The sequence below is a fragment of the Balaenoptera physalus genome (assembly GCF_965194825.1).
Source record: "Balaenoptera physalus genome assembly, chromosome: 18".
NCBI classification, from domain to species: Eukaryota; Metazoa; Chordata; class Mammalia; order Artiodactyla; family Balaenopteridae; genus Balaenoptera; species Balaenoptera physalus.
Genome location: NC_138899.1, coordinates 76,395,565 through 76,413,381, shown reverse-complemented (window position 1 = coordinate 76,413,381; position 17,817 = coordinate 76,395,565). Strand labels below are relative to the sequence as shown.

General features: G+C 45.9%; 1 protein-coding gene across 1 annotated transcript; it reads right to left on the bottom strand.

Moving 5' to 3' along the window:
• Positions 1–438: 438 nt before the first annotated feature.
• Positions 439–17,386, bottom strand: LOC309647563 (uncharacterized protein; the record flags this gene model as incomplete). Its single annotated transcript, XM_082434983.1, has 5 exons — positions 439–881; positions 9,729–9,894; positions 11,133–12,236; positions 16,255–16,332; positions 17,306–17,386. The coding sequence occupies 4 exons, from the start codon at positions 17,384–17,386 to the stop codon at positions 9,874–9,876; spliced, it is 1,284 nt and encodes a 427-aa protein (XP_082291109.1). The 3' UTR covers positions 439–881; positions 9,729–9,873.
• Positions 17,387–17,817: the final 431 nt, after the last annotated feature.

Sequence of the window (17,817 nt, the reverse complement as noted above, 5' to 3'; positions counted from 1 at the left end):
TTCTGTTTAATTGTTGGTTTTTATTCCATAAACTTGGATGAACTGCTTACAGTTTTACCAGACCCTGCGCCAATTACTGGGGATAGAAAAAGGCAAAATATAGGATCCCTACTCTCAAGAAATCCAACATCAAATCAAAAGCAAGAATCAAATCAAAAGCAAGACTAGTGAAAGGGCACATTATAATACAGTGTGATTAGTACCTGAACACAGGTTTATGCGAAGTGTTCAAGGAATACAGAGGAAGGGGACACCAAGCCTGGGGGATTCCGGGGAATCTTAGCAGAGTTTGAAGGAGGCGAGCTGGAGAGAGGGGACCAAGGGAGGGAGTTCTCTGCAGAGAGAAGAGCCAGGAAGGAGAACTGGAGGCCAGGAAGAGCACAGAGAAAAGACGCACGGGTGGTTCCTATCGCTGCTGTCAAATTACTACAAACGTAGTGGCTTTGAACGACACAAGTTTATCGTCTTACAGTTCTAAGGTCGAAGTCTAAACGGTCGGCAGGGCCTGCACTCCTTGGTTCCTGCCCTTCCACCCATCACAGCAACCTCTGCTTCCACAGGCATCACGTATGTGACGCCAAATCTCCCTCTTCCCCCTGTATAAGCACCCTCGTGACGACACTGGGCCCACCGGATGATCCAGGATGAACGTCCCCATCTGCAAAGTCCCTTCGCCCTGCAGGGCAACATCCACAGGTTCCAGGATTAGGACCTGGCGATGTTTGGGGCCATTGGTCAGCCTGCTACTGTCCCCCTGAGGCTTCACATGAATTCTTCTGCCCGGATAGGTTTTCTTCCTTGGGGCTGCTTCAGTGGGTCCGTCCCAGTTGCTGTGTAAACTTGGGCCATTCACTTCACCTCTTGCACTTCGGTCTCCTCATCTGGAAAATGGGGATAATAGACCCAGCCTAATCTGTGTTTGTGAAGCTACGGTGAGTTAGTGTATGGAAAGCACTCAGAGCAGCACCTTCCGCAAGAACTGGCCTTTTATTGTTGTCATTGTTATTGCCCCTTTTGTCACCGAGGTCTCTATTCCAATGTCACCTCTGCAAAAACATCTCCCCTGGTCACCCTAGCTAAAGTAGTAACTAGTAACTAGTAACTCTCTACATGTCTCGTCCTTCCTCCCTCCCTCCCTTCCTCCCTCCTTCCATTCTTCCTTTTTTCCTTCCTTTCTTTCTGTCTTTTTCCTTCCTTTCTTTTCCCTCCCTCCCTCCCTTCCTTCCTTCCTCTCTCTCTCTCCCCCTCCCCCCCCTTTCTCTTTTTTCATAGCAATGATTGCAATCACATGACTCCCCAGTGGTGTGTACTACTTGATTTATTTACTGCTTTTCCTCTGCTTCCTCCCCTAGAGTGTGAGCCCTGTGTTTCATTCACCACTGATTCCCCTGCACCAAGCATGCAAGCATGATGCATGGCACATAGTGGGCCCACAGTCAACATCTGTGAATGAACAATTCAAACTCCGTAGCCCGCATTGTCCAGTAGAGTAGCCACTGGCTGCACACGGCTGCTGAGCACTTGAAATCTGGCTAATCCAAACTGATATGTGCTGGAGGTGCAAAATGCACAGTAAATTTAGATTTCGTGTGAAACAGTGTTAAATATCTCATTAATAATTTTCATATTGTTTGCATGTTAAAATGATAGTAATTTGGATATATTGAGTTAAACAAAACATGTTAACATCAATTCCAGCTGTTTCTTTTTACTTCTTTTTAATATGGCTACTAAAAATTTTACATTGCCTACGAGATTTGGATTCTCTTTCTATTGGATGCCACTTCCCTAGAAAGCCCTTATGGCATGTGTTCTAAAAGCTGCACTGTCTGGGTTTGAATCCTTGGCCCACCATTTACTGGCTATGTGACCTGAGGCAAATTATTCAGCTTCTTTCAATAAATGTTAGCCGTCATTAGCTAGTTTCCAAGGAAGCAATTATTCTGTGTCAGAGAAGTTCAGAAATTTATAAATGTTTGCAAGTAGAGAAAAAGAATAATATGAATCTGGAAAAATTTAGTAGACACTGGTGGTTTGGGTGGCTTCACTTTTAATAATTTATGTTTCTGATGGTTTGTATTTTTCACAATAACTGTGTCACATGTGGGTGGGAAAAAAATAAGATATATTTAAAAAATAAATTAATAAAAGTTTGCAAAAATTTCTTAAATTTGGTCATTGCAAATGTCAGTTTTCAAGTCCTAAAACTGAAGGCTCTGCCCCTGAGGGTTGCCAGGCACGGATGTCACACCTCTCATATCAACCCTGACAAAGGTCCATCATCTGAGAAAGCCGACTGCATCCCACATCTTCTGACCTAATTCTGGGACATGCTAAGCCAAACAAATATCCAGGAAACTATATAAAGAGTTTCCATGTTTCTTTTCCACATACTTCCTTTTTCCATTTTGACTTTCCTCTAATAGTTTTACGAGTGCTCTAATACACAAAATATAGCCCTGTGCTGGACAGGTGCTCAGTAAACAGGGAATGACTCACTGAAGGAATGAATGCATCAGTGAATTCAGTGCAACTAGCATCTCCCTCCTTCCCATCCTGTCCTTTATGCCTCTTACTGGTTTTGCATTGTTAGATTATAATTTCCCAGGGCATTTGATTCCTTTTTTCTTTTCCCTCCCCTGACGCCAACATCCTCCATGGATTTCTTTATACTTTTCATTTTATTTACCACTTTTATGCTCTGATCCTCTTTAATACAATTTCTGGTGAAATTTCAGGAGACCTCTTTGGACTCCTCCTTTCAGCCACAGTTACAATCATGTTTTCAAAATAACTCTTCATGTGTATAGTATACATCCATTTATCATTTATCTCAGAAAGGGAGAATATATTTATATATTTATGAATATGAGTATATACTGTGATGATATAATCAACAAACCAGAATATAGACTTCTCCATGGGACAAATAAACCTGTTTTCTTTTTTTTTTTAATATTTATTTATTTATTTTTATTTGGTTGAGCCAGGTTTTAGTTGCGGCACGCAGGCTCCTTAGTTGCGGCATGCAAACTCTTAGTTGCGGCATGCATGTGGGATCTAGTTCCCTGACCAGGGATGGAACCTGGGCCCCCTGCATTGGGAGCACAGAGTCTTAACCACTGCACCACCAGGGAAGTCCCCTAAACCTGTTTTCTTCAACAACTAAATTGTAAGATTAAAAAAACCCAAGTCACTGAAGAGTTAATCTCTACTGTAGATTAATGAAGCCGTAAGAGATATAGCAACCAATCATAATTTGCAAATCCTTTTTTGTACCTCATTTTTAAAAAACAAAACTATAAAATAAAAACATTTACAGGACATTTGTGTCATTTATGAGACAATTGTAACTTTGAACACAGACTAGATAATTTTTTTTAATAAATGTATTTATTTATTTTTGGCTGCATTAGGTCTTCATTGCTGTGTGTGGGCTTTCTCTAGTTGCGGCGAGCAAGGGCTACTCTTCGTTGCGGTGCGCAGGTTTCTCATTGCTGTGGCTTCTCTTGTTGCGGAGCACGGGCTCTAGGCGCGCGGGCTTCAGTAGTTGTGGCACATGGGCTCAGTAGTTGTGGCTCGTGGGCTCTAGAGCACAGGCTCAGTAGTTGTGGCGCATGGGCTTAGCTGCTCCACGGCACGTGGGATCTTCCTGGAGCAGGGCTCGCGCCCATGTGCCCTGCATTGGCAGGCGGATTCTCAACCACTGCGCCACCAGGGAAGCCCCAGACTAGATATTCGATGATATTAAAGAAGAGCTGCTGTTTTTAAAATTGAAGTATAATTGAAATAACATTGTATCAGCTTCAGGTGTACAACATAATAATTCAATGTTTGTATATATTGCGAAATGATCACCACAATAAGTCTAATTAACACCCATCACCGTACGCAGTTATAAAAATGTTTTTCTTGTAATGAGATCTTTCAGGATCCACTCTCCCAGCTACTTTCAAATATGCAGTGTTATTAACTGTAATCACCACGCTGTACATTACATCACCATGACATTCAGTTTATAGCTGGAAATTTGTATCTTTTGACTCCTTTCACCCATTTTGTCACTCCACCCCCACTTCAGGCAACCACCAATCTGCTCTCTGTATCTGTGAGCTCTGTTTTGTTTTTTGTTCTTTTTTCTTTTTTTGATTCCACATGTAGGAGAGATCATGCAGTATTTGTCTTTTTCTGTCTGACTTATTTCACTAGCATAATGCCTCAAGGTCCAGCCATGTTGTCACAAATGGCAATATTTCATTCTTTTTATGGCTAAATAATATTCCATTATATATATATACCATATTTTCTTTATTCATTCATCCATTGATGGACTCTTAGGTTGCTCCTATGTCTTGGAAATTGTAAATAATGTTGCAGTGAGCATGGGGGTGCATGTATCTTTTCAAGGTAGTGTATTTGATTTCTTTGGCTAAATACCCAGAAGTGGAATTGCTGGATCATGTGGTAGTTCTATTTTTAACTTTCTGAGGAACCTCCATACTGTTTTCCATAGTGGCTGCACCAATTTACATTCCCACCAACAGTGCACGGGGCTTCCCTTTTCTCCACACACTCACCAACACTTGTTATTTCTTGTCTTCTTGATAACAGCCATTCTAACAGGTGTGAGGTGATTACCTCATTGTGGTTTGGGTTTCCTTGATGATTAATGACGTAGAGCATCTTTTCTTGTACCTGTTGGCCATCTGTATGTCTTCTCTGGAAAAATATGTATTCAGATCCTCTGCCTGATTTTAAAAATCAGATTGTATCGGTTTTTTTGCTATTGAGTTGTATATTATATTTTTTGGATATTAACCCCTTATCAGATATATGATTTGCAAATCTTTCCTCCCACTCAGTAGGTTGCCCTTTCGTCTTGCTGATGGATTCCTTTGTTGTGCAGAAGTGCTATTTTTAAGGTATGATAAAGATAAAAGTATTCATATTTTTAAAAGATATATTCTAAAAATTTAGAGATGCATTTATATATTTTGCATTTTCTTCAAAATATTGGGGAGATGTGAACAAAGCAAAATTGGCTATGAGTTGATCGTTATTAAAACTGGGTGATGGGAGTTTCTTATACTATGTTTCTTTTTAATGTTCTTGAAATTTGTTATAATAAAAAAGTAAAACATAAAATAATTGCTTATTACAAAATAAATATAATTATGGAAAATCTGAAAAATATAGAAGAGTCTAAGAAAAAGGAAAAAACAAAAACAAAACTGCTCCTAACACCACAGCAGTGGTCTTAATCACTCATATTTTGGTATGATTCCTTTCAGTCTGTATTCTGTGCACACATATATATAAACACATGTGTGTGCATGTGGCTATTTTAAAGCATGACCACATTTTCACAGCCTTCCCATCAAGAAGTGGAATATATGTCCTCCCTCCTTGAATCTGGATGGGCTTGTGGCTGCTTTGACCAGTATAATATGGAGGAAGTAACTCCATGTGGTTAGGTCATGACAGGCCAGGTGGCCTCTACACTGTTTGCTGGGAACACATGCTCTTGGAGGCCTGAGCCACCATGTAAGATGTCTGATGACCTTGAGGCTGTCAAGCTGTGAGGAGGCCCAAGCCACATGTAGAGGTTCCAGTTAACAGTTCCAGCTGAGTCATGTCAAATGAGGTGCCAGATAGGTAAATAAAGAAGCCCCCAGCCATTCAAGACTGCCCAGCTGAGGCTCCAGGCAGTGGAGAAAAGACAGCTCCTGTGCCCCAGAGAATCCATGAACGTATTGAAGTAGTTGTTGTTTGAGGTGGTTTGCTACACAGTAATAGAAGACAGGACAGGATTTGGTACCTGGAAATGGGCTGTTGCCATCAAAATGCCTACAATGTGGTGTTTGTTTGGAGACTGGCTGGCAGGGAGAAGTCAGGCAGGCATTGGGAAAGCTGATGGTGAGGGTCTGAACAAAGTGAGGAAAATGTTATGGATGCTGAAGGAAAGGAGATACATGTTAGGTACTGGCAGAACGTTTGGCAACGCTGTCACCTGGGATAACGGGGAAAATAGGAAATGTCCTTAATAAACTCAGTAATCTGGCTGAGGAGATTTCTGGACGGGATATTAAAGGGGCCACCAACTTGTTCTAGCTGCCTATAGAGGATGTGAAAGGGTGAAGAGAAAGAATACACCATTCAGTTATCAGCGAGGATTAAGAGGAAATGTAGAGGGCTCAGCTGGAACTTAGCCAGCAAAGGATTCTCTGAGCAAAGATCAAATCCTGGACACAGTAAAAAAAAAAAAAAAAAAAAGTGTTTTCAGAATAAAAATGAAGCCAAGGGTGTGACTTTAAAGCCCTTTGTTAGCACCTAAGAAAGGTATAGGTGCTGCTTCATAGACTCAACTAGACAAAAGGCCTTGTCAGGATGGAAAATTTTTTTCCTCTTAGGCTCAGTACCTGGGAGCCTTCCAATTTAACTGACAAAAGACAGGTGAACAGGAGAAAAAGAACACACACTTTATTAATATTTTACCTGCATGGGAGTTCACAGAAAAGAAGTGAAACTCAAAGAAGTAACTAGACTCAAGGCCTTGTACACCATTTGAACAAAGGAAAGGAGGTTTGGGCTTCGAGAAGTGATACACGTGGGAAGTGGCTAGGAAATATATGAGGAAAAGCGAAGGCGGATGAAGGTTACTTTAGTAAGGCGTGTCTGCAGGCTCCTCGTAGTGCTGACTCTCCACCGCCAGTGACAGAAGCGGCTCTCCACCTCCTGGTACAGGAGAGGGAGGATACCTTCACAAAGGGAATTTGATGCCCTACTTTTAGGCAGGAAAGGGAAGGACACAGAACTCTCCCTGGGTCTGCTGACTCTCAATTGCCTACAGCCCAAGCCAAAGTGGCACATGTTGAGATGGCACATTCTGGACCTCTTCTGCCTTCTAAGAACTTCAGGGAAAACCTTACAAGCAATCTCTGTTAAACAGTAGGGCTTCTAAAGATCTAAAGGCATTGCTACACAACAGCCACATGGGGGCTCAAGGTAGACAAGGAATCTCAGAGGTTTGTGGGTGACTTTCTCTAACGGAGCAGGTTTTTTATAAATTGCGATATGAGAAATCCACAGAGATTTTGAGGGAATTATATCAGCTTGAATAGAGAGGAACAGAGGCGGTACAGAATGAAATGAGGGACTTCCCTGGTGGTCCAGTGGCTGACTCTGCGCTCCCAATGCAGGGGGCCTGGGTTCGATCCTCGGTCAGGGAACTAGATCCCACATGCGTGCTGCAACTAAGAGTTCGCATGCTGCAACTAAAGATTCCACATGCCACAACTAAAAGATCCTGCATGCCACAACGAAGGGCCCACACGCAGTTAATGAAGATCCCGCATGCCGCAACTAAGACCCAGCACAGCCAAATAAATAAACTAATAAATAAATAAATAAATATTTTAAAAAACAAAACAAACAAAAAAATGAAATGAGGCCTTTGGCTGCCCAAACTTAGGCAGAAAGCAGACTGGAAAAAATTACCATCATTGGCTACTTTTTATGGGGAAAGGGAGGATGATTCAGAGAATGGGAACAAAGACCCACAGGACAGAGCGGAAAGTCCCAGACAGTCACTCCCAGGGAGCACAGAATCCATGGACATAACGACGTGCTTGTTGTGTGACACTGAGTGTGGAGTTGTTATACAGCAATAGAAACACCACCATATTAGTTTCCTGTGGGCGCTGTAACCAATTATCACAAATTTGCTGGCTTAAAACAATAAATTCATTCTCTCACAGTTTTCAGGCCAGAGTCCAAAACTGGGCTGAAATCAGGATGTGAGCAGAGCCACACTCTGGAGACTGGGGGAGAATATCTCATCCTTGCTTCTTCCAGCTTCTGGTGGCTGCTGGCATTTCTTGGCTTGTGGCTGCATCACTCCAGCCAACATCAAATCTCTCACTGCTCCTTCCTATCACTTTCGTGTGTATGTGTGTGTGTGTGTGTGTGTGTGTGTGTGTGTGTGTGTGTATGTGAAATCTACCTCTGCCTCTCTCTTATAAAGACACTTGTGGTGGCATTTAGGGCCTACATGAATAATCCAGGGTAATCTCTCCATTTCAAGATCCTTAATCATATCTGCAACAACTGTTTGGGGTGGGATTGTTGCTTTTTTGTTTTTCGGTGTTTTGGTTTGGTTTTGATTTTGATGTCCCTTTTTTGGCTTGTTTTTTTTTTTTCCATACAAGGTAACAGTCACAGCTTCCAGGGATTAGGCTACAGATGTCTTTCAGAGGGCCATTTTTCAGCCCAGATACATAAATACATAGATACATAGATGCAAAAGATCATACTGTACATGTATATTCTTTTGCATCATACTGTATATATCCTTTATGAGACAAAAGGAATAAGTATTCCTCAGATCATTAAACACTCTGAAGTTAGCAGCTTTAATGGTTATATAATGTTCTACTGAATGGGTATACCATAATTTAGTTACCCAAAATATTAATATCGGACACTTATTTCCAACTCCCTACTTTTTTTTTTTTAATAAATTCATTTATTTATTTTTGGCTGCGTTGGATCTTCGTTGCTACGCGCGGGCTTTCTCTAGTTGCAGCAAGCAGGGTCTACTCTTTGTTGCGGTGTGCGGGCTTCTCATTGCGGTGGCTTCTCTTGTTGTGGAGCACGGGCTCTAGGCACGTGGGCTTAGTTGCTCCACGGTGTGTGGGATCTTCCCAGACCAGGGCTTGTACCCGTGTCCCCTGCATTGTGCCACCAGGGAAGCCCCAACTCCCTACTTCTGATTATTTCCTTATATTAGTCCTAGATGTGAAATTACTAAACTTAATGAGTGTATTTTAAGACTTCTAAAATATTGCCAAATTGCCATTCAAAAATATATTAATTTACAGTCCCATCAGTATGGGAGGTGCCTGTTTATCACACCGCCACCAGATTGAGTATTGGATTTTTAAAAGTGTTATGTTATTTGATGATATTTCATTACAAGGCTGGTATTTGTCTTACCATTTTGCATTGAATTTTTTATATATTAAGGAAAATAATCCTCTGACATTTTTGTAGCAAAGGCTTTTTTGTCATTTTTAATTTGCTTTTAAATTTTGAAGATGACGGTTCTGATAGCTCTCTACTATTCTCCTTATAATTCTTACTTTGCCTTTGTACTTAGAAAGTCTGCCACATTCAGAGAGCAGACTCAACCATGGTTGAAATAGCACGGTGTTCGACATCAGAAAGGCATGGGTCATAATCTATCTCATAGGGTCAGATATTGGTTTTTGCAAAGATTAAATGAAATAAGTTAAAGAATCAAGCACAAGGCCTGGGATGTGTAAACCCTCTGTTTCCTTTCCTTCTGTTTACTAGAAAATAATAGACTCAAGCAGATGAAAAAAAATGCAAATGCCGAAGAAATATGAAAATATGCTCAACCTGCTTAGTAAATCATGGAACATAAAATTAAGTTAGTTACCATTTTCTGTCCATCAGATTAACAAAAATTTAAGCAATAACCTCTAGTGCAAAGAGGCCATGGAGAAAGGGGAACTCATTTATAGGCACCTGTGTGGTACTGTGAATTGCTAAACCTTTTTGGAAAGCAATGACTATATTTATTAAAGTTTAAAGGTGAAAAAAAAGTTTTAAATTGAGCATTTTCTTTGACCTAGGATTTCCTATTTGAGTCATCTATCCTTTAAAAATACAAAGATACAAAAGGATATATGTAAAACGATGCTTACCTTTGGACCATTTATGATAGCAAAATGCTGACAGCAACGTGAAAATCCATCAGTAGTAGAAAAGCAGTTGAATAAATGTGTTTCTTTTCGGTCTCTACCCACTAAAATGTAAGCTTCCCAAGAACAAGGATTTTTATCTGTGATCTTAATGCTGTTTTCCCAGCACCTAGAACATAATAAACATTCAAAGAAATTGGTGAGTAAATGAATAAAATTCTGGTATACCCAAATTTATAAAATGCAGTGGCCATTAAAAAGTCAGTTGGATTTATATATAATGACCTGGGGAAATGCCCATGATATATTATTAACTGATAAAAGCAAGTCACAACGAAAAGTTGTGTTCATTCTTTTTTAAGGAGAGACAAAAGGAAGAACAAGATAAGTGATACAAATTTGTCTAAGCACAAAAAATTCTTGGGATGATATGGACCGGGGTGTTAACACTGGTACCCCAGAGGCATGGGATTGAAAGAAGGGGCATATTTTAACTTTTCCCACCCCTCTGCATTGTTCAAACTTGTTGGAAGGAATTGTTCCGTGGAAGGCCTCAACGTGCGTTCATAAAAAAAACCAAACCAGGCTTTGCTATGGGAAGGACAACCTCTTTGAGTCCTTTGCCCCCGCGTTAGGAAATCAGGTCCTTGGCGTTACTAGGTATTCTTTTTACAGTATTGGTTTGTTGCTTTTTTGACTTTTGTGCCCCTCCCCCCAACACCCCCCCCCAACTCTCCCACGAGTTTGCTCAGCCCGTCCCCTTCCTGCAGGTATCTTTCCTGTCCAACCTGCCGACTCCCCCTGCGCGCTTATCTGACCCCGTGCTCTGCAGCGGCACCCGTGCACCGTGTGCACGCCCGACCTTTGCCACCTTCCGCGCTCACGGCAACTGCAGGAGGATGTGGTTTACGGAACACGTGGCCCGAGGCTTCTCACTCCAGCGCCCGTATTTCCGAAATGGTCCCCCCAAGCGCAAGGCCCATCTCCAATATTCAAAGGAAACCCAGAGGAGGGGGCCGGGCTTGGAGGAGGAGGGGGGAGGGGGCGAGAGGGGGAGATGAGGTCTGGAGAAGCACCTGCCGCCGCCTCCACCACTATTAATATTAACTTTTATTAAGACTTGGCCCTTCTCTCCCTGGGGCTTCACAAAGCAGGAAGCCAAGGGCAGGGGTGCAGGGAAGGGAATTGGCAGGAAGGGAAAACCTTGAGTAAATTATTTAGCCGTGAGGCGAGATTAAGAGTGATTCCGCCCTCTCCCCTCCCCCACCCGCAAAGCGGGCCCAGGTTGGGGATCAGCCCTCAAACCGCCACTAATCATTTAAGCTGGACGAAATCTGGAGTCTGGTGAGGGGCAGGCCAGGGAGACGTCTGTCGGCGACACGAGGTGCGAGGGCGGCGGGCACCCACAGGGCCCCCGGCTCCGGGGAACGTGGCCTCTCCGCAGGGCAAGCCGCGCCTGTTGGTGGCGATGGAGGGAGGCGGCTGAGGTCGAAAGTGCCAGAGCGCGGCCGGGAGAGGCGCAAAGGGGTGGGCTTGTTCGCACCCGCTGGGCCAGGCGACACCTTCTGCCGTGGACCCCGGCCCTGCGCCTCGGCAGGGAAGAGGGGGAAGCAGCCGAGGGCCGCGAAGGGCCGCGGGCTCTCCCTGGGGCCGCTCCTGCGGCGCCTCCGCCGGCTGCCCCTGCCGCTCCCCGCCCCGCTGGTTCCGGCTCTCGCGTCCTCGGACAGTCGGGCACCCGGCCGCTCCGCCGGAGCAGCAGCGCCGCCTGCCGGGCACCTCGCGCAAGCTCGGCCGCGGGAGGGGCGGCAGGGAGTGGGGCTGAGCGCGCCGACCTCCCGCCTCCCCTTCAAAGTCAAGTCCCTCCCTCCCGCCCGGCCGCCGCTGCCGCCGCCGCCCGCGACGCTCAAGCCCGACGTGGAAGCCGCCGCCGCGCTCGTCGCCGGGGCCCGTGGGCGCCCGGGGCCCGGTTCCCGGCCCCTCCCCCGCCCATAGCGGGGCACGCCGTTGAAAAAGTAAGAGTACGTTTAACCGTGATGACAAAAGCAGCTGTGGAAACCAAGCTGCTCCGAAGAGGAAAAGGAACGTACCCGGGATCTCGAGGCGCGACTTCCGGGGCGCAGACGGAGGCGCCCCCGCCCCGGGCTTCCCGCCAGGTTGGCGCGGCTGCCACGGGGGCCTCGCTGCGCTCCCACCTCGGGAGGCGCCAGGCCGCCCGGAGACAAGCGCGGCGTTTCCCCGTCGGGCGAGGAGGCGGCGCGGCGTCCGAGGCCGGGAGAGACGCGACCCCTGCGCCCCGACGCCCGCGGCGCGCTCCTGCGGCTCGTGGCGCTTGGGCGGTGGGCCCCGAGGGCCGTGGCGAGAGTCCGGTGCTTTGATCCGCGGGCCAGGCCGCAGGGGGAGGGGCGAGGCCGCTGCCACCTGAGCGGCATCTTCGCTGCAGGGTGGGGCCGCGCGCAGACGCCTCGATACCAGGCCGAGTGCCCTCCCCCAGCCCTGTTGTAGACGACCGGCCTGTCAGGACATGAGCAAAGCATGCTTTCATGTTTTTCTGTCTAAAACATTCAAAGCCTCGAATCCAGGCAGTAGTTTCTCCGAGACAGAGGTGTGAGGTGGCGGCAAACTAAAAGTTCCCGCCAAGGGAGCAGCTTGCTGCCTGTTTTGTCTGGCTTTACTCTTGCGAACGTAGCGCCCAGCTTTGTGCATCAATCCAAGCCCATCTAAAAATCTGCTCCCCGAACAGCTTGCGACGGCCCGACTGTGTGGTCATTTGGTATTGTGGTTCTCCGTCCCGGCCACGTGTCCACCCAAGAGCAGCCATCACAACACTGGAGGTGCATTTCAAGACTCTAACCCTAGAAATGAGGAATAAATGTTGGTTGTTGGTTTTCTGTGGGCTGAAGACCATGTCCGAGAACTGTCACTCTGAATCAGGGTCTGTTGTGTTTAACAATATATCACTAACAGATATCTAAAAGTATGAAGATGGTTATATGAAATTCATAGACACGATGAAAATTGTAACAGGAACCCATGAAAATAACTAGAGGAATTTGGATTTCTGAAATTTGCATTACTTCAATAAAGTGATTTGAGGGGGAACATTATTATTTTTTTTTAATATGTGTGGATTCCTTACGAGCAGTCTCTCTTTTTGTCCTTCCTGCATGCTTCTATATTGCTATTTATTGGACAATGGTCCCTGGTTCTCGCTTAAGTATGTCTTTCTTCTGTTTGCTTCTGGCAATGCACATACACCCTACCTTAGTTCTGCCTAGAAAATGGAGGGAGGGCTGAAAATAGAATCTAGATCCACTGAGTTTTGTTGCGGTTGTTGTTTTTAGTACATTAGATACACAAAGTGAAAGAACATATACTGTGTCTTTCATGAATAAAAGACAGAGCCTGGCGCCACCATTTTTAACAGCTCCTAATCTGTGGTTTAGGTACTTAATCTTTGTCACTGATTCTGCTAATTGTCAGTGAGTTAAAATTATTTAAGTGCCACCCAACAAGCCATTGTATGCTTATACTACAGTGACTTTAGCTCCTACTTTGTTTTTCATTATTTGCTTTCCTGAGGTTGGAGAAGAATTTATCAACTACCACTTGTATAAAACCTATTATTGTCATACTGCAGATACAAAGTGTTATGAGAGCAGACTGTCTTGAAAGTTCTGAGATAACAAGTGAACAATTAGAAAATAATTTCTTTCCTAGAAATTAAAACACAAATATTAAAAGACATGAAAAAAAACGTGCTGATACTGATTGTGAAAAAAAGGGTGGGGGGCCATGAAATGCCTAGGTTCCTACTTACCAATAAGATTATTTGAGGCATAGACCCAATACATGACCTGAATATTATTTTTAAGTACGTGTGTGTGTGTGTGTAAAGGGACAGTTTGGTCATCACTGAATCCCAGGGAACTCTTCTTCGTGGATCAAAACTGGTTGTGTTTTGGTTTATGGATTAGATCTCTAGCACAGAATCACCAAGATCCCGGAGAAAGAACAAACTGGTCATTAACTCTGGGGCTCTGGCAACTTAGTTGATATTATCCATATAAACTGAGGTTAGTGACAAATGCCAATTTGAAAAAGCTGTTGTTAAAACAAATGTTTGGGTACTAGAGACACAGACCCAAAAGGTCACCTACACACTTGCCCCCAGCTTCTCTAAACTGATACCTCCAAGAAGAATGTCAAAGTAAATGTTGCTATAATCTCTGCAACTGACAGATTCTACTCTCCTTATTTGGAATTTGAGGGGGTTTTCCTAGATCTAATTTCATAACCTTCAAGAAATGAATGATATAAGAAATATATATTCCCTCTGGTTTGTAGCTAAGTAAAGAAAGTATTTAGTGCTTGTTCTGGCCCAGTATCACTGGGCTTGTCCCAGGTATCAATAAAACCTGCTTGGTTTCCTAAAATCATAGTCATCTCTTGAAGAAGAGGAGAAGGCAGAAAGAGAAAGAAAAAAAAAAAGACTAAATGTGAGAATTATGGGGGTTGGAAGATTGTATAGTCTAAATGGGATTTAAGAATATACTTTAAATGTTAATGTAAAATATTTACAGGTAACCTATGTTATTTAGGTATGTTTTCCTTATCCTCCAAAGCAAAACTAATTTAACACAAAATCTCCTGCTATAGTTTTAATGTAAGGGAAGAATTATGGGGGCTAGAAGAAAATGCTTGCCTTAAAATGACTTCAAGGGAAGAGTCAGGCTTGAAGAATTAAATCCGCAGCAGCTTTTTGGGGCGGCTCCCGGAAGAGTACGGAACTGCGGTGTTGAAATGGAAATTGTTTCAAAATAAAGAAACTTGTAATACCATCTAGGTAGAGTATCTGCCTCTCTGCCTCCTTTGGGTTAAAGGATCCTGATTGATAATAAGGAGGTTCCCAACTACAACCTCAACTAATCTGAGTCTCCTAAATACAACTGGAAGTGTTTGGGGATACAGTATCTTTCCTGGTAGATAAAAGGGCAGGTAAGCTATGCAGAGCAGTAACTCATCTTCTACTCTGGAATGTTAGTGCTTTGCCACTTGAGATTTTGTGCAGACACCTAGGCACTGGAAATCAGAAGACAACAGACTTGAGGCTATTTTGACAAAGTAAGCAGAGCTGAATACATTAGAAAAACTTCTGGAAGGAGTTATTCTCTAATGATTTGAGAAATTATCCTCATTCAAAAATTCACTTTAAGCACCCTTGAGCCCTTCAGAGAAGATGGTTCATCGTTAAAAGGAGGAGGAGTTCATGTCATTATTGGGGTCTCATCATAAGTGTACACTGTAACTTGCATTTGTTTACATTACCTCATTTGATCCCCGTATTACAGATGAGGAAGTTGTGGCTGGGAGGTTGTGATCTCCCCAAGGTCCTTAAACTAACAAACAGCAGCCTATTTCTAAAACAAGGTGCAAATGGTGCTCTTAAAAACATATAAGCTCTTCTTAAGATTCTGTAGCTGAGATTTCTTTATATCTGCTTGTTGCCTTCTCTTATCTTTTCCTGGGTGGTTGTGAATAACAACAGCCAGAATACTGCTGTTTATATATTTAGATTTCTATTTAAGATTAGTGCTCTTGACTAGATACTTGACTATCTAGTAGGAGGCCTTCTAGTCGGAGGCCTCCTACTAGATAGTATCAGAAAGAAGTGAAACTCATTGAAACTGTCATTGTTTTCACTAGCAGTCCATCTTGTTAACTTTATTAGATGAATATGATAAAGTTATGAATTGTTTACAGGAAAAAAAAAAAAAGACCAGGCCTGTTTTCTCTACATATATCCCTTTTCTTGACATGAGTTCCAAAATACTGGTACACTCTTTCCTTATACTAATATCGTACCCATATTTCTGTAATTTTTTTTAAAGAAACGTCTTGTGCAAAAAGACCCCCCTTTTTTCGGGGGTGTCCTGCGGCGTGCAGGATCTTAGTTCCCAGACCAGGGATCGAACCCGCGTTCCCTGCAGTGGAAGCGCGGGGTCTTAACCATTGGACCGCCAGGGAAGTCCCCAAAAAGACTCTTTTAGTGGATAGCTCCCCTCCCCCAAATTTGTTTTTCTTAGACATTCACCAGATCCAAGAATCTTGTTCACCTGCCCTAGTTTGTACTTAGTTTCAACAGGCCCGGGACCGTGGCGGGGAAGGCTCGCCGCGCGGGTCTGGGAGCAGCGGAGTCGGAGACGCCCTGGAGTTTGCACCTCGCAGCTGGGTCACAACTGCGTCCCTTTCCTCCAGAGGCGGCGAGCAGCGCGCGCGCGCGCGCCCCCTGGCGGCCCGAACCCGGGACAGGGCACCGGGAGGCCCGAGGGGTTGGGGGCCCCCGACCCCCGGCACGGTGCGGGCGGCGCTCGGAGCCACTAGGTCTTGTCGTCAAAAATAAACCCGGGCGTCCCGGCGCCGACCTCCCTAAGCCTCTCCAGGCTGCGCCGCCCGCTCGCGCCCTGTCCCCGCGTTCCCCCGGGCTTGCTCCAGGGGTGGTGCCTTGGCGTCGGAGGCGCGGTGGCCTCACTTGCCGGCGGGGGCCCTCATTCCTGGCCTTTTCCGCGGCCTGGTGGCCGGCGGCCCGCTCGCCGCCCAGAGCAGGGTCCTGGCAGGTCCGAGAGCAGCCAAGCGCCCCTCCGCGCCCGGATGCGCGCCGCGCGCGGGCGTCAGCGCTCTCGGGCCGAGCCCCGGGAAGGGGAAGAACTTGTAATCGCTTGCAGCGGGACAATGCCGACTTTTGAACCTCTAACCACTAAGCAAACAACCCTTGTGCTCTCGCTCCACTGTCTAAACAGGGTTTATTGACAGGCGTTTCACAGCAACGCATAGCAACCACGGCGGCGGCCCGGGGTCGGACACGCGGGCGCGGCCGGGCGCGGGGTCCGCGCCGCCCTCCCCGCGCCGGGCGCCGGGGGACCCCCCGGTGCTCCGCGGACCCAGGTGCGGCTCCCGCCTCGGCCGGGCCGCCTCCTGCCCAGGAGGCGGGCCAGGCCCGCTCCCTCCGACTTCGGGGGCCGCGGGCCCAGCCCCGGAGCCCTTTCCCAATCCCGGAGTGAAAGGCGCCACCCGGAAGGGCCGCGGAATCGGGGAGATGCTCCAGGGGCTATTTCTGTCTCGCAGCTCCGCTCATCCTGCCCAGCCCTCGGGGCACCCCTTCCCTCGGTGGAGGCGCTGATTAGGGCTCCAGGCTGCCTGTGGGAAAGACCGCAACGGAGGGCAAAGCCCTTCTCCCCAGGCCCCGCCGAGAGCGCCCAGGTCGGCGGCTTCCAGGACCAGAAACCTCAAGGGCAGCAGCCCGGTCCCCAGCGGATCAGCCAGATAACAAGCAACCATCACAAAAAGGATCTTTTGCTGGGTCTCGAATTCTTGTCTGTGGGGGGAGGTGGAGGGAGGAGCGGGGAAGGGAAACCGCGCGGGACAAGGCAAGGGGTGGAGTCAGAAAGGACTCACGGAAACCGATATACTGGAGACTACATTCGTGGAAACGTTGCCTTGGGGAAATAGAAAATCGAATATTTTTGCTTGAATGCTTGTGTTTAGCTGGATGGGGGGGGGCATCCTGGGGAGAAGGGAGTCACCGGTGAAGGGAGTATGCGCGATCGTCTCAGTGTGGACTCGATGAGACGCTGTGAGCGGGCTCCCTCACCCTCACTCCCCATCATTCCCCCAGCTGAGAAGCAGCTGAGCGCTCAGCTGTGCATTTTGCCCACAGGCACCCCCAGGAGAACCACACATTCCACAATCCGAGGCTGGGCTCGGGCTTGGGGGCAGGGTAGGTCTCAGAAGCTGCTCCCTCAGGCTTCTGCCGCTCTGGGGTAAAATGAGGTTGTCCAGATAACCTTCTCCACCCCCCTCCTTGATTTTCCTAATTCTAGTTGGCAAGTAGAGAGGATATTTCATGACTTAAAATACTACTACTACTAATAATTGCAGACAAAATCTGAAGGTGATAAAGACAGAATCTGAAATCTGGAAAGCTCCTTTATCTCTTTTTTTCTTTTTAGAAAAAAACAAATTCAACTGTGTTCAAATACCCCCCCACTTCCCTTCACCGTATCACTTCTCTCCGCATGGATCCAGAAGGCTTTTA